The sequence below is a fragment of the Podarcis melisellensis genome (assembly GCF_964234715.1).
Source record: "Podarcis melisellensis genome assembly, chromosome: 13".
Lineage (NCBI taxonomy): Eukaryota > Metazoa > Chordata > Lepidosauria > Squamata > Lacertidae > Podarcis > Podarcis melisellensis.
In genome coordinates, this window is record NC_138545.1 from 18,867,797 (window position 1) to 18,882,022 (window position 14,226).

General features: G+C 43.8%; 1 protein-coding gene and 1 long non-coding RNA gene across 2 annotated transcripts in view; both read left to right on the forward strand.

Annotated features, from left to right (window-relative positions):
* The window catches only part of LOC309355334, a 114,687-nt gene extending 110,455 nt beyond the window's left edge, over positions 1–4,232 (forward strand). The window contains exon 4 of the long non-coding RNA XR_014162487.1: positions 2,051–4,232. This is a non-coding gene — a long non-coding RNA (uncharacterized lncRNA). The remainder of the gene's footprint in view (positions 1–2,050) is intronic.
* Positions 4,233–6,413: 2,181 nt separating this feature from the next.
* KDELR1 (KDEL endoplasmic reticulum protein retention receptor 1) lies at positions 6,414–13,833 on the forward strand. The gene is made up of 5 exons (XM_081886097.1): positions 6,414–6,759; positions 8,548–8,648; positions 9,925–10,083; positions 11,491–11,743; positions 13,062–13,833. The coding sequence occupies exons 1-5, from the start codon at positions 6,669–6,671 to the stop codon at positions 13,094–13,096; spliced, it is 639 nt and encodes a 212-aa protein (XP_081742223.1). The 5' UTR covers positions 6,414–6,668; the 3' UTR covers positions 13,097–13,833.
* The last annotated feature ends 393 nt before the right edge of the window (positions 13,834–14,226 follow it).

Below are 14,226 nucleotides of genomic sequence, written 5' to 3' on the forward strand. Positions count from 1 at the left end.
TCTAACATACCATTTCCACACACCCCCACTTGGGTGTTTCCCTCCCATATGTATTCTTTTACAGACAAAGAGAAAAAGCCCACATTAGAATCATGGTTGACAGCATGGTAGAATATTCTAGTGGTTTAAAGTGGAGGTAGTGGAGAGTCATTAAGAGAGGGGAAGTGGGGTGTCTTAACACTGGAATTGGCTGAGACTGGTGGTGTGCCTAAGACTGCAGATCGGTGTCTAAGAAGGTGGATGTCTAAGATGCTGTGCAGGCATACAGATCCACCCATTCAACACATATGTACATTCTGTGATAAATATCTACTGACACACAGGTGTAAAACTAAGCCACTCATTTAAAAAGACACCCCTGGGGGAAATTAATGTTGATACGGAAACACACACACAGTCACACACACATATTTATTTATTTTTACATTTTCAGGTGTGTATATATTGAGGGCTGAATATGCCCCAATCCTAGGAGGAGAATAGCCCGGCTGAATCAAACCAGCATCCTTTCTGTTTAGCATCCTGCTTCCAGTAGCAGGCAAGCCAAAGGCTGCTGGGTGCTCACAAGGAGGACATGAAGGCAGTGGCTTTCCTCTCTGATGTCACCAGCCCCTGTTCTTCTGAGGTATACTTTATATATGGAGGTTCCATTTCACTGCCATGACAAATAAGCTGTTGCTGGCCCTAAACTCTAATTATTTGTCTAATCAGACTTTTTGTTAGAGCACCCTAAGGTACCGTAACAGCCATTGCTGCCTCATATGGTAGTGAACTCCATAGGTGACAGATGAGCTCTTTGAAAAAGGATGTCCTGGCACCAATCTTGAACCAATTTCTGAACAGTTTTACTGGGTGATCTTGAATTCTGTTCTTAAGAAAGAATTTCCTCCTCTGTGCACAGTTAATAATTTTATGAATTTCTCTCATGTCCTACCCCACCTTCCTTTTTTCAGAACTAAAAAGCTCCCAGCTGAAAATGTAAGAAGAATTCTTTTGTGGGATTACCACCAAGAGCTACACAATCATACACTTTCCATTCTGTGCACAAACATTTGCTTGCAGATATGACTTTTTCACAAGCAAACGCTCACCAGAACAATCCACAGGTTTGTGATACACACATTATACAGTTGATATGAAAGCATGTTTCTAGGCTCTAGATTTCACCCAGGGCAAACAAAACACAAGCAGGTGTGTATACAGTGTGAAGAGAAATATACTAATCTGCACGTGTTTTCATACACATTTGCCAGGTGCTCCCCATTCACACAGGTGCTTGAATCCAGAGATTTCTGCATACGCATTTTTCCTCAGTCTCTCTCTCTCCCTGCACCCCACTCCTCTTCCGTCTCTCTCATGCTCTCTCTCTCCAGCTCCAGTATGGGAGCTTGTGCAGGAACAGTGTGTTCTTTGTAGATGTGGGAACATCATGTTACAGAAGATGTGCAAAATTCTCACTTGAGCCCCCTAATCATTCCAACGCAATTAAAACTGCCACAGCAGCAGCCGGTGCAACAGCCATCAAAAAAGCCAGGCCTGCAACCAAGGTAGAAGCTAGAAAATGTACACCTGGAAGTGTAATGAAACGTTACACTACTCAAACCTATCTGGATCGACTTTGTTCCTGATGTGTACATTGCTTGACTTCTTTGTTTTGATTTGTCCTCTCCACTCGGGAATTCCAGGCTTCCAGCTGATCCAAATGACATGCTCTCACCTGCATGCCTTCAGGTTTTTTCTTTTTAACCTGACATGACTTGAGCCTCAGCACTTTTATCTTCCCCAGAAGCCTCACTTCTTGAGGCAGGCTGTGTAAAGGCAGGCTGCATTTGCTCAGGATTTAGGGAAGACACCCTGTGCACGTTTAGAGGTCCTTTGCTCTATTGTTCACTCTTCCAGGATGGACCTTGCATTGAAAGCAGGCTCTAGGGCTGAGGCTTGGCTGAGCCCTGTCACAAGATAAATCTTGGAAGTCCGAACCCAAAATTCCCCTGCTTTGGCCCACCAAATTTGACTCAGTCCCAGAAAACCCCTCATATTTTGATTCCAGGCATCCCTTGCTTTAATGCAGAAGGCAGCCCTCATAAGCCCCTGAAGGTCCTGAATTCTCCCTCCCTCCAAATGGTGTGTGCTCCTCTTCCACCCCCACCTGGCAGCGACATTTCCTGGGAGGTCTTGGATGTGGTAGGTGGAAGCTGGCTCCCGAGGAAGGGAAGGAAAGCCCATTATGTTTATTGCCCCTATATGAGGAGGAAAGTGGTACCATCTGGCCTTGGGGGTCTCTGTGGCAGTGAATGGGAAAGAGAGTGATTCATTTATTCCTCTTCCCCACCCCATGGTGGTTGCCATTGGCAGTTGCTGCCTAGTGAAATTCATGTCTCCCTGCTTTTTAAATACTTTGTTAATTGCTTTTTCGGATACGCTCTGCTCCTCACGAATGAGGCCAGAATAACTATTATGCCCTGGGAAGCAGGATTTTTGGGTTCACTGGAAGAACCTAGCGAGCTATACAGTGAGGGGAGAGTTGGCCATGCAAGAGTCTGCAGTCTACTGAGTCGGAACATGGGGAGGGGGAATGGCAGGAGGATGAGGCACAAAGGGGGGGTCTGGCTCTTTGGATGATCAGAAGGGGAAGGATAGCATTTTGTTAATTAATCTATAGATGGGACAGGGTTTCTCTGGAGCTAGGCTTCTTGGCTTTCCCTCATTCCAAGCTTTCTCCCCCTTGTGCAGTTCCACAGGAAGGGTGGAATTGGTTTGTTTGTTCACCTCTGAGGACCAGATGGAAAACAACATGCCGTGAGCTGGAAAGCCACTGCTAATAGCACATTTTAAATGCATATCATTTTCATACAGTTTATGTGGATGTGGCAGGTGCCAAGCAGCAGTCAACAGGGGTGCTGTGCTTATTCTATGCTAATCTTGGAAATAGCATAAGTTGAACAGCGAGAAAAAAGATGTAAGGCGGCCATAGGTCAGTAACTTGGACAGGGGAAACAGCGGGGAGGGAAGGCGCCATCCCATTCTCTGGAGATTTCTTTGCAACCCTCTAAATGAAAAAAGAGAAAAAAGGACGCTTTTAATGTGAATTGTCCTCATATGAATAGAGATTTGTGTTCCTGAGTCTTTTGATCTGCCTGAATGCTTCAACAGCCCGATTAGAATCATGTTGTCTCTTCAAAAAAGAAAGATGGGGTTGTCAGGATTCAAACAAGCTGGAGGCCGCAAAACATGCCACCCTTACTCTGGAGAAGACAAATCTGAATCTGCATGCAAACCAGATGACTCCCGCTTCAGCTAACTACAGGCCTGGTTACCAGAACTCGCACTCAAACCTTGAATACATTCTTCCTGAATGGAAAACCAGAGGTACAGACTATTGGTCAGATGGGCACCTCTGAAGAAAGCAAGGGAAGCAATTGGGGGCGGGGGGAGAGAAATAGCTGTAGCTCAGGGATAGAAGAAACACATTGAATATAAAATGCCCTAGTCCCATTGATGTCTGGCAGCTCTGGGCAGGGCTGGGAAAGACCCTGCTCTCAGAAATCCCAACAAGCAACTGGCAGTTAGCACAAGACTGAGCTAGATGGATCAGTGGTCTGGCTTGGTGAAAGATTTGCCCCACTTCGCTGGAGTAGAACTGCTCAAATGTGGAGCTACAGCACTTTAGTGAGATGTCACAAGTCAGGCTGGGTCTTGTCAAATCCAGGCTCAGCAGCCACAAACTGGGGAGGAAGAAAGCACTCGCTGGATTCAGAGCAGACTTATCCTAGCTGCCTGTCTTATTAATGTCTGGGCCAGAATGTCTCACAGCACTGTGGGAAATGCAGAAATCATCCACAGCTGTAGTTGTCTACAAAGCTTTTAAACATTTCCCTAAACACTCTTCAACTGATATGGAGTTATGTCCACCTGTGGATAAAGCGTTTTTTAAAAAACAAAAACAAAAACCAGTGTGAACAGGAAGGGACTAAATACCAATCCTGAGGTTACACTGCCCTCTGTTGTCCACAAAGGAGACTGCAAATGAAGAAAAGACAAACCACTTTTTCACTCTTTAGGGGTGCTTCCAGACTCTCATTATTTTGGGGTGGGATTCAGCAGTGGCGGACTTTGGGCTTTCAAATTTCAGTGGTGTCCTGGGCAACACCAAAATTTGACACCCCCTGCCTCTCGCCTTCTCATTTAAGTCATTGTTCTGACACCCCCTGTGGTACCCTCTCTGCTCGGCACTGTTCAGTGAGGAACACTTCACAAATGATGAAACTCCTGCATGGGAGTCGCTGCTGCCTAGGCATTTCTGTGAAGTGTGCATAGATTGTAATGCATTATGATTCTAAACATGTGACATATGCTATATTCACATGTTGTGGGAAGACATGATTCGCTGCAACTTCCCACGATATGTTGTATTGCATACATATATGATGATTATGATTGTAACTTTCATTGAACTGTTTGTTCCAAACCACTTTTAATATATTTTACATCAGGTATCTAAATTTGAAAATTGGAAGGGGGAAGCAAAAATTACATCCAACAGGACAGGAACAGATATATGCAGACATATCTGATGTGTGCGCACGTGTGCATCACCCTTAATAACTGGCTACACCAAGACAATTAAACTAGCTTAATTTTTTATTACCAATATGCCATCATAACTGAGGGGGAAAGGGCAGGTCTTTGGGGAGCTTTGTAGTTTTGCAGAAATTCCACTGGCTGGCAACAGTGCCCTCTGCTGGGCTCAGGGCCTCCTAAGAAGCACAGCTGCCCCTATCAGAGCCAAGCTTTTTTCTGCCCACTTCCTAAAGACTTCTTGAGACTCAATACCCAGTAACATTGCAGTATGTACCCCTCTCCTAGTTGAGCTGCCACCCCTTCCCCACAGCACAGGAAGAGAAAGACAGAATGCTACCAAACACAAACTCTGGAGAGTGGATTGCAATGAGCTCTTGTGATTACTGGGATGGGAAGTGGCTGCAATGCAGGAGGGACAGGACCTGTAGCTCTCCAGTTGGACTCCCAATTCCTATTATCCTCAGCTGGCATGGCCAATGGTGAGGGATGATGGGAGTGGTAGTCTAGCAACTCCTAGAGCACAACAGGTTTCCAGTCCCTGTTCTGGTGGATCAGGTGGTTGGTTGGCATCTGTCTGTCTCAGAAGACCACCGCCTTCGGGGGTGAAGTCAAACCGCTGGACAGTTACAATGCTGTGGCTGTAGAGAATGATACAGGAGAGACATGTTTTGTTGCATCTGGGGCAGTTGAAGGCATCCAGTTGTGCTATTGCAGATACACCACAGCGTTTCTTCTCTCTCTTGCTCCTCCCAGTGGTCATTTCTCCTTTGGTCTCCAGGCACTGCAGTCGTCTGCATGGGATTGATATTACCAGCCTTTACATCATGTTTGCAGACACTTTTGTAATGCAAAGGTGGTCTAGTACCTGAAGCCAGCTCCCCATAGAACATGTCCTTGGGGATCCTGCCATCTTCCATTTTGTGGACATGACCAAGTCTGCACAGACGTCATTGAGACAGATGCGCAAACATGCTGAGAATGTGAGCTTGGGAGAGCACATCTTTGTTTGTGACTCTGTCCTGCCATGTGACGGCCAAAATCTTCCTGATGCAGTGCATGTGGAAGATGTTGAAGCATTGCTCCTGTCGTGTGTAAGTGGCGCACGACTCACTTCCATTAAGCAGCATGCTCAACAAGTAAGCCTGGTCGACCTTCATCTTGGTATTGGATGTACCGTAATAGCATCACATTCTCCCACACCCTTTAGGAGAGGCAAGCCATTGTCATAGCTCCCTTGCCAATACAGTTGTACCTCGGGTTAAGTACTTATTCGTTCCAGAGGTCCATACTTAACCTGAAACTGTTCTTAACCTGAAGCATCACTTTAGCTAATGGGGCCTCCTGCTGCTGCCGCGCCGCTGGAGCACAATTTCTGTTCTCATCCTGAAGCAAAGTTATTAGCCTGAAGCACTATTTCTGGGTTAGCGGAGTGTGTAACCTGAAGCATATGCAACCTGAAGCGTATGTAACCCGAGGTACCACTGTACGCTTGTCCAGCTCAGCGTCGATGGAGAGGTTGCTGGTTATGCTGGAACCCGGGTAGACAAAACCGTCTACCACCTCAAGCATGTCGTCACCAGTACTGATGCCTGGAGATTACCAAAAGTGTGTGTGTCGTCCACTCTCTTCCCCGTTTCAGTATGCATGCAAGCTATTATCTGCTGGTGTTTATTATGAAGTTTCCGTTCTAGGCTCTGGAACACCCTTCTGACCTTCCTAAGCTAGTGATTCCGCCCCTCGGCTCGGAAGCCAGAAATAGGAGCTGGAAGTCTCGCTGCTTTCTTCAGTCGAGTCCCAACCCTCCAGCTTGCCCTAACCCAGCCCAGCTGTGGGTGTGGCGAGACTTCCTCCGCCCCCTTTTGTGGCCTTCTTTCCCAGGAATCCTTACATCCACACACGCCAGCTTACTTAGATCAAAAGGGAAGAAGAAATAAAAACAAAAGAATCTTTTCCTCCCGATCACGCACTACCCACCCCCCATCCTCCAGGGATCTGCTCCTGCTCCCAAAGGTTATATTCGTCTACTCTTTCCGCAGATTTCCCGCTAGGCAGCTTAGCAAATCTCTCCACAACACACCCGGAACACCATGAATGTATTCCGCTTCCTAGGAGACATCTCTCATCTATTAGCTATAATCATCTTGCTGCTGAAGATCTGGAAGACAAGATCATGTGCTGGTAAGAAAGAAGGCGTTCCGCTGCTCACTCTCTTACGTGGGAATGGAAAATGTTATTTATTCCCGGCCTGAAAGTGATCACATAACAATGGGAGACAACCTGTAATTGACTAGTTTACGCTTCTAATTTACTCATGCAATTACTTACTCTCCTTTCCTTTGAAGCCTGCAATCGTATGCACGTTTACCAGGGAGTAAGCCCTTCGAGCTTACTTCTGAGTAACCTGCCACAGGACTGCATAGTGACAACTTAGCTTTATTTTTTAGCTATTGGTTTATTAAAATTAAGCAATTTCCCTTTATTTATTTTTTCAGCTTTCTATTTCAGGAACTGAAAGACAGTCCTGTTGCAATTCTGTTTTCTTCCTGACTTGGAGATTTATGAAATGCAATTTTTAAAAATGTGATACTGGGTTTTGATAATAGAAAAGTTATTTCTTGCCTGTCGTTGAAACATCATGCACAACAAAATCTGTTTTCATAAGGAACGCAGAACCATATAGCTGCTTATTTGTTAAACCTTTCCTTTGCTAAATAGTTCCTTCTCAAACTACAGACACTTGAGTCTATGGATGTTTACTTGAAGTCATGCCCCACGTTGCTCAGTGAGGATTACTTTTAGGTAACCGTGCATAAATTTTGCAACCTTAAAGATATGAAAATGTCCCCCCTTTATCATTTTAAAAGTTTTCAGATAATAGATTTAAACATCCATTTCCATATCATCTTAAGAGTTCGTATAAACTTCAGTAATTAAGGAACTTTACTAATGTTGTGAGTTTGCTTTCTCTTGAACGATGCCCCTGACTTCATATAAGGCAGCTTCCTATGTTCCTAAATGTGTTTGGGAGTTTTCCTTACAGAAAAAAAATGATTTTGTTAAAGCTGGTGGCTGATTGTGGAATATTTTTTTCTATGTGTAAGATCTATGTATCTGTGTTGAATTCAACTTGTACTTTAAAAGATTACCACTCATCTTTTATAGCAATGCTTTATAACTGAAACATAGTATATGAAGCTTGCTTTTAGGAAAGGTTACCTCCGCCTGCCAAAGTAGCATAGTTATCTTGGACAGGCATGGGTTAATTGGCCTTTGGGGTGGGGAAGAAAGCTATAATAAGGGGGAATCAAAGTGGAAGTTTTAATTTTATCCTTTGTGGAATTCAGTGGGGAGAAGCTGGTTGCATGGAACTTGACAGAGGCTGGATGATGACGTGGAAGATAGTTCAGACTAGACTGGCAAAGTTTATTAGGTCTCCTCCTCCTGGAAAAAAAAGAATCTGGTTTTCTAGTTGTCTGGGTGGTCTGTAGAGAGTAAAAGGTTCGGGTGGACGGAAGCCAGAGGCCCTGCACATTTGTGGATTTCCTCAGGCCTGAATAGGAAACTTCCTCCTGCTGGGCAGAACAGGGAAAGGCCGTGGATTATATCATGCATTAGGCCCAGTCGGAGATGCATCCCAGCACACTACCATCCTGCCTCTGTAGCTCTTTTGGATTATTTTTATTCTGTGCCTATGTGTGGTATGCCTATGTATTTTTGTGTTGAGGCTTGAGCGGTTGTGAGGCTGGATGGTGAAATCCTGAAGAGTTTGCTGAATTCTTCATTATCTTTTAGTTGATCCTAATAAATATATTGATTACTATATTGCTTTTGTGTGTGTGTGTGTGTGTGTGTGTGTGTGTGTGTGTAAAATTATTGTGAATGAACATAACTACTTTAAACGTTTGTTATTTCACAGAACCCTTGTGGTTATCTGTGAGTTTCACTGCCCTGTGCTTCTCTGTGCAGGGATTTCTGGGAAGAGCCAAATTCTGTTTGCCATTGTCTTCACCACTCGGTACCTAGACCTCTTCACCAACTACATCTCCTTGTACAACACTTCCATGAAGGTACTGGCTTCGACCGTGGGTTAGATGGGACTGGGTGGAAGGAGAGCATAACAGGCTTGGATGAAGTGTGGGTCTAGCATAAATCAGAGAGAAAGGGAAATGTTTAGGTAGGAGAGAAGGCCTTGTTCTCAGCTTCTACCCCTCACTCTGCCTGAAACACCTTGACACCACAGTCAGTTACAGTAGTAGGAGATAGGATAAGGTGGGCTGCAGTTCTGTACCCACTTACCTGGGAGTAAGCCCCATTGAACTCAATACAATTTACTTCTGACTAGGTAGAGTTGCGCCGGGATGCGGGCGGCGCTGTGGGTAAAACCTCAGTGCCTAGGACTTGCTGATCGCATGGTCAGCGGTTCGAATGCCCGCGGCGGGGTGAGCTCCCGTCTTTCGGTCCCAGCTCCTGCCTACCTACCAGTTCGAAAGAACCCCTAAGTGCAAGTAGATAAATAGGTATGGCTTTATAGCGGCTAGGTAAACGGCGTTTCCGTGTGCTGCGCTGGTGCTGACTCGCCAGAGCAGCTTCGGCACGCTGGCCACGTGACCCGGAAGTGTCTCCGGACAGCGCTGGCCCCCGGCCTCTTAAGTGAGATGGGCGCACAACCCTAGAGTTGGACACGACTGGCCCGCACGGGCAGGGGTACCTTATACCTTTACCTTTAGGTAGAGTTGCACTGTTCAACTGTGACATGTGCAGGCCTTTGTACTCAGAAGCAAGTCCTGCTGAGCTCAGTGAAGCTTATCTCCAGGTATGTGTGTGCAGGATGCAGTTGTAAAATGTTCATATAAGAGGAAGCAAACTTTTGAGTTCTGCAGGGCACTTCATCAAGCAGAATAATTATAGTCTAAGACTTTGAAGTCTTTCTGCCCCATATTTCTGGACAAGCTTAACGACAGCCTATTATTATACCAGAAGGTTAAAAGCAAAAGTGAACTAAAACTTTGAAAAAGAGTACTGAAAAGTAAGTTACAGAACATACTGAGAAGATCTACAAGTATGGTGTACCACTTTTCAACGTGAGGCTAGCAGAATTAAGGAAAAGGGGGGAAATACATTGTTATAAGGGATTTGGGGTGCATGGGGGAGGTTGGTTGGATGCTAAAGAGGGCTTTTTAATCTAGAAATAAAAGAGGGACTATTTAATTTTTAAGACAGGTTTCCTAGGGATTCTCTGTAACAGGATTAGACTATAGGAGGGCAAGTTTACATTAAGAATTGGGGAGATGGGGTGATAGTTGATCTCGGTAATCCCTCTTGATCTATTTTTGTCTCCTATAGGTGGTTTATATTGCATGCTCCTATGCCACAGTGTGGATGATCTATAGCAAATTCAAAGCAACCTATGATGGCAACCATGACACCTTCCGAGTGGAGTTCCTGGTCGTTCCCACAGCAGTGTTAGCTTTCCTAGTGAATCATGATTTCACTCCCCTAGAGGTAATTTAATGTATAGGTTGGTCTTGTTTTGCACTAAGATCCAAGCCCCCAAACGGCTGTCTCATAAAACAGGGGAAGGCGATCTTTTTGGCTCCACGCATGCAGGGGTTGGTAGGGGCCACATGCCAGCAAATGTAGCAAGATTCAGTCCCGCCTGTCCACATAGTAATGCATCCCTACAGCAGTGTCCAGTTGTGTATGAGCAAATGCACAAACCCATGGAGATGAAAGGTATGCAGGGGTGTCCCTCCCTGTGCATTTTAGCCCCCAGCGTAATTGAGCCTCCCAGTCAGAAGTTTGGAAGGCAGAGGGTTTAAAATGCAGAGAAAGACTTGTAGAGGTGACCATCCCGGTGCTGCTTTCTCTCCATTAGGATGGCTGCGGCTGAAGCCCTTCACCCTATGCAACCAAATTCACTCTAGGCTTGCCATATGTCAGGAAAATTCCTGACGTCATGGTTTTGGGGTGTAAAAATGGCATGAGGGGGGAAATTTGCTGAATTGGCTGTATGACAATGTGGTGGGGAAAGCTGCGGAAACAGCACCAAAATCACTGTTTTTGGGTGAGGTTTCCTAAAAAAAAATAATCTAATCTATCCCCCATTTCTTGGGTGATCAACTGAGCAGTGGGGGAAAGTGCAGTGTTTCCTAGAGCAAAGCTACACAGGGAGCAGTCAGGGATCACCAACCTCTGGCATCATTTAGTGTTCTGGCCAAGGGGCACCTATGTCATGGGATATCTTTTGATCTTATGTGTTGGCATTGACTTCTTGCACTTTGTCTTATTTTGCCTCGGTACTAATTCTCTATATATTTGTTTTCTCTTTTTAGGATTATAGGATTGGGCTTAGTTTTGTTTTCTAAAGCAACAAATAATATGTTCAACTGCACTTGTGTGCTTAGGCACAGACAAATAAACCTGAAGTTCATTATTCAAAATTTGTTCCAGTGAGGGGTGGATGGCATTCAAATGGGATTGTGATTTAGCTGAAACTATATGCTGCTCTGCCAAAAAAGAAATGCAATTCGTTAAAAAAAAGGAAAACATTTCCTGTAATTGGAAGGGCAGAGGGACAGAATGGCTAGGACTAGAATATTTCTCCTCCAAATGTTGATGGACTACAGTTCCCATTATCCCTGACCATTGTCCATGATGGCTGGGACTGATGGGAGTTGGAGTCCAATGACATCTGGTCTCTGTTTCTGAATTAGGGAGTGGTTTGTATCTCTTGAGTGAGGTACAAGGTTTTGCACACAACACCCAAAGCAAATGCTAGTTCCGGGCAATCGAGTGCAGGCTGCAACTACTCGTTGCAGTATTTCCAGTGGCTAATGATGTAAAAATGAGTTGGGGCACATATACCCTTAATTAAATTACAATCATATTGTATCTCTTGGATGCCTCCAGATTCTCTGGACTTTCTCCATCTATCTGGAGTCGGTGGCTATCTTGCCACAGCTCTTCATGGTCAGTAAGACAGGTGAGGCCGAGACCATCACAAGTCACTATCTCTTCGCCTTGGGTGTCTACCGTGCCCTCTACTTGTTCAACTGGATTTGGCGTTACCAGTTTGAGGGCTTCTTCGACCTCATTGCCATTGTGGCTGGCTTGGTGCAAACCATACTCTACTGTGATTTCTTCTACCTCTACATTACAAAAGGTATTTTGGAAATAACAGCGGTGAAAACTAATTTCTTTGTGTGATCATGTGTATATACGATAAAATGGGAGGCTAGGATTCAAGGCTTCTAGAGTGGAGTGGAATTAGTACAATGAGTTGGGAGTCTATCTCAAGAAGATGCATATTTTATCTTGAATGAGCAGTGCTGCTGTCTTAAAGATCACTAGAGGGTGCTGTACAGCTAGTATCAGGCCTCCACCTCTGTAGCTTGGAAAGGCTTATTGACGCTTTACTTATTGTAAATAGGCAACAAATTAATTAGCTTCTTAGTTCTTTCTCCTTGTAACTGGGAAGAGATGATACAGATAAATATTTCCCACACGAAGAAGTATAAATGCTAGGAACTTATCCAAATACAGTACTGTGAGCACATCTGGTCCAGCTCTGCCAAGTGAATTGGCCTACCAGGCATCTGGTTGTCAGTTACTTAGTGTACTGTGGTATTTTTACTTATGTAGGGGTGCCTGTTGGGTTTTCTGTCTCAAGAACTAAAATGACTTGGAATATATCTTGTAGGATGTTGAAAATTTAGGCATTTGTTGTTTTTTAAAGATAATGATAGGGTATATTTGGGCTGAGTGTATGTGTACGCACATTTGCACACCAAATATTGCAGTGTGGAATGGTCCTGTTCTCTTCATGTACATCATATTGTGGTCATTGAGCACATGCGTAGGTCCCATTGGGCTGTTATGGATTCCCTTCCTGAAATATTTTTTTCCTGCTTCTGCAAATCTCACGGTTCCCCAGCCTGCTACCTCCCTCTGATATGCAGTGTCTCCATGGATTTTTGATTGAAGACAGGAGATTGTATATCCATCGCATTAAGTATATTGGTTTTGATTGTATTATTATTGCTTCTTTTTTCTTACGTTGTGTTTTATTGTATTACAGATTGCATTACTACAACAGACAGTGGAGCAGGGCAATTGATTGGGTGGGGGCTGCAGACTTTCTGACTCTACCTCTGGCTAATTTTAGCCTCCCATCTACCACCTCTTGTCACACTGTAGTTTGCAGAGCTCTGTGTTCAAGCAAACTGCAGCATGACACTTGCATTTTTATTATATGTATATAATGAGCAGGATTTTCAGATGTGACCATGCATTTTATAGTGCTACTTTAATTTCAAGGCTATAATTACTATTCCTGGTTGATGCACCTTTTTTTCCTGAGAGGTTGCTGAAAATGTATTTTTCCCTTACCAGAGGTGGTTGTATTTTTGTACTTTCAACAGCTCTATAGCTATAGCAAGACAAAATTCTCATACATTACTTTTTCTCTTTTCTTTCTTCAGTTCTAAAAGGCAAGAAGTTGAGTTTGCCGGCATAGTTCACACTGAGCCCATGACAAAGATACTTTGGCCAAGAAGGATGAGGGGAATCCTTCACAGGAAGTTAAAAACAAAGTTTCTGGGTTTTTTCTTTTTTTATTCTTACCAACGAAGTTAAGTCACCTGTTGATCTCTTCTTGCACCCTGAACTTTTACCTGAGTGTGATTTGGGTCAAAACAATGGATTGTCCTTCTGCTCAAGAGACTGATATAGAAGGGGTGAGGTGGGCAACAGCTTGGACTCTAAGCTTATAATGACTACTCCTGGTGATATATAGGTGGTAGGTTTCTCAAGGGCCCTTTTTATCATTGACCTCACTTTCTATACTCCTGACTCTATTTTGGTAATGAACTGCCACAGGTAGGAAATATTTTTAAAAGAACAACAACAACAACAACTGGACATCTCCCTCCTTTCACATTGTGCTCATGTTTTGGGGTTTGGGTTGACCACAGCTATGAAGAAATCTGAGTGCCGTGGGTCTATCCAGATGAACAGGAGCACTTACAAATTTAATCTATTTTCTTTAGATGCTGATTATTTTTCCTCTATTTTTAAAAAATATTGTTGGCAAGAAAAGACCACCCTAATACATTCTTACACTTGCTTCATTTTGAATATTATTTGATGGTTAATTCTTCATCTACTTTAAATAAAACAAACAACCATCATCCCAATTAATTAGTGCCTTTGTGGGAGGGATGGGAATTTAAATAAAAAGAAATCTGTTTTGTTGCCTGTTTGTATTGAAATCTTTGTGTTTCCCATTCCTGTACATTCATCCTCATTTCCCATACTATTCTCCTGTACAGTATTGCTGCTTTCTGTTAAAACAGTGGCTGCTTTCCCCCATCTCTTAAAGCTCTCTCTACTCATTGGCTTATATCAAACTAAGTTTTACCAGAATAGATTCATTGAAATTAATGGAAAAGACTAACTTCGATTAGTTCATTTCAGTGTGCCTGCTCTAAATAAAGCTTAGTTGGATATAACCAACTGAGTTTAGTGGGGCTTTCTAAGTTAGCAGGCATACAATTGTAGCCTTAATATTTGTTATGATAAAACACATTTTTTGTAGTTGCCACTTTTCTCTGGTTCTCAAAAGACGCTGCTGTCTCAGCAAAATTA

What these genes read in the sequence shown, in the direction of transcription:
- KDELR1 (XM_081886097.1), top strand. Translation starts at nt 6,669, where the DNA reads ATGAATGTATTCCGCTTCCTAGGAGACATCTCTCATCTATTAGCTATA. An exon ending in ATGATTTCACTCCCCTAGAG is followed by an intron (nt 10,084 to 11,490) that starts GTAATTTAATGT and finishes GGATGCCTCCAG; the next exon opens with ATTCTCTGGACTTTCTCCAT. An exon ending in CTACCTCTACATTACAAAAG is followed by an intron (nt 11,744 to 13,061) that starts GTATTTTGGAAA and finishes TTCTTTCTTCAG; the next exon opens with TTCTAAAAGGCAAGAAGTTG.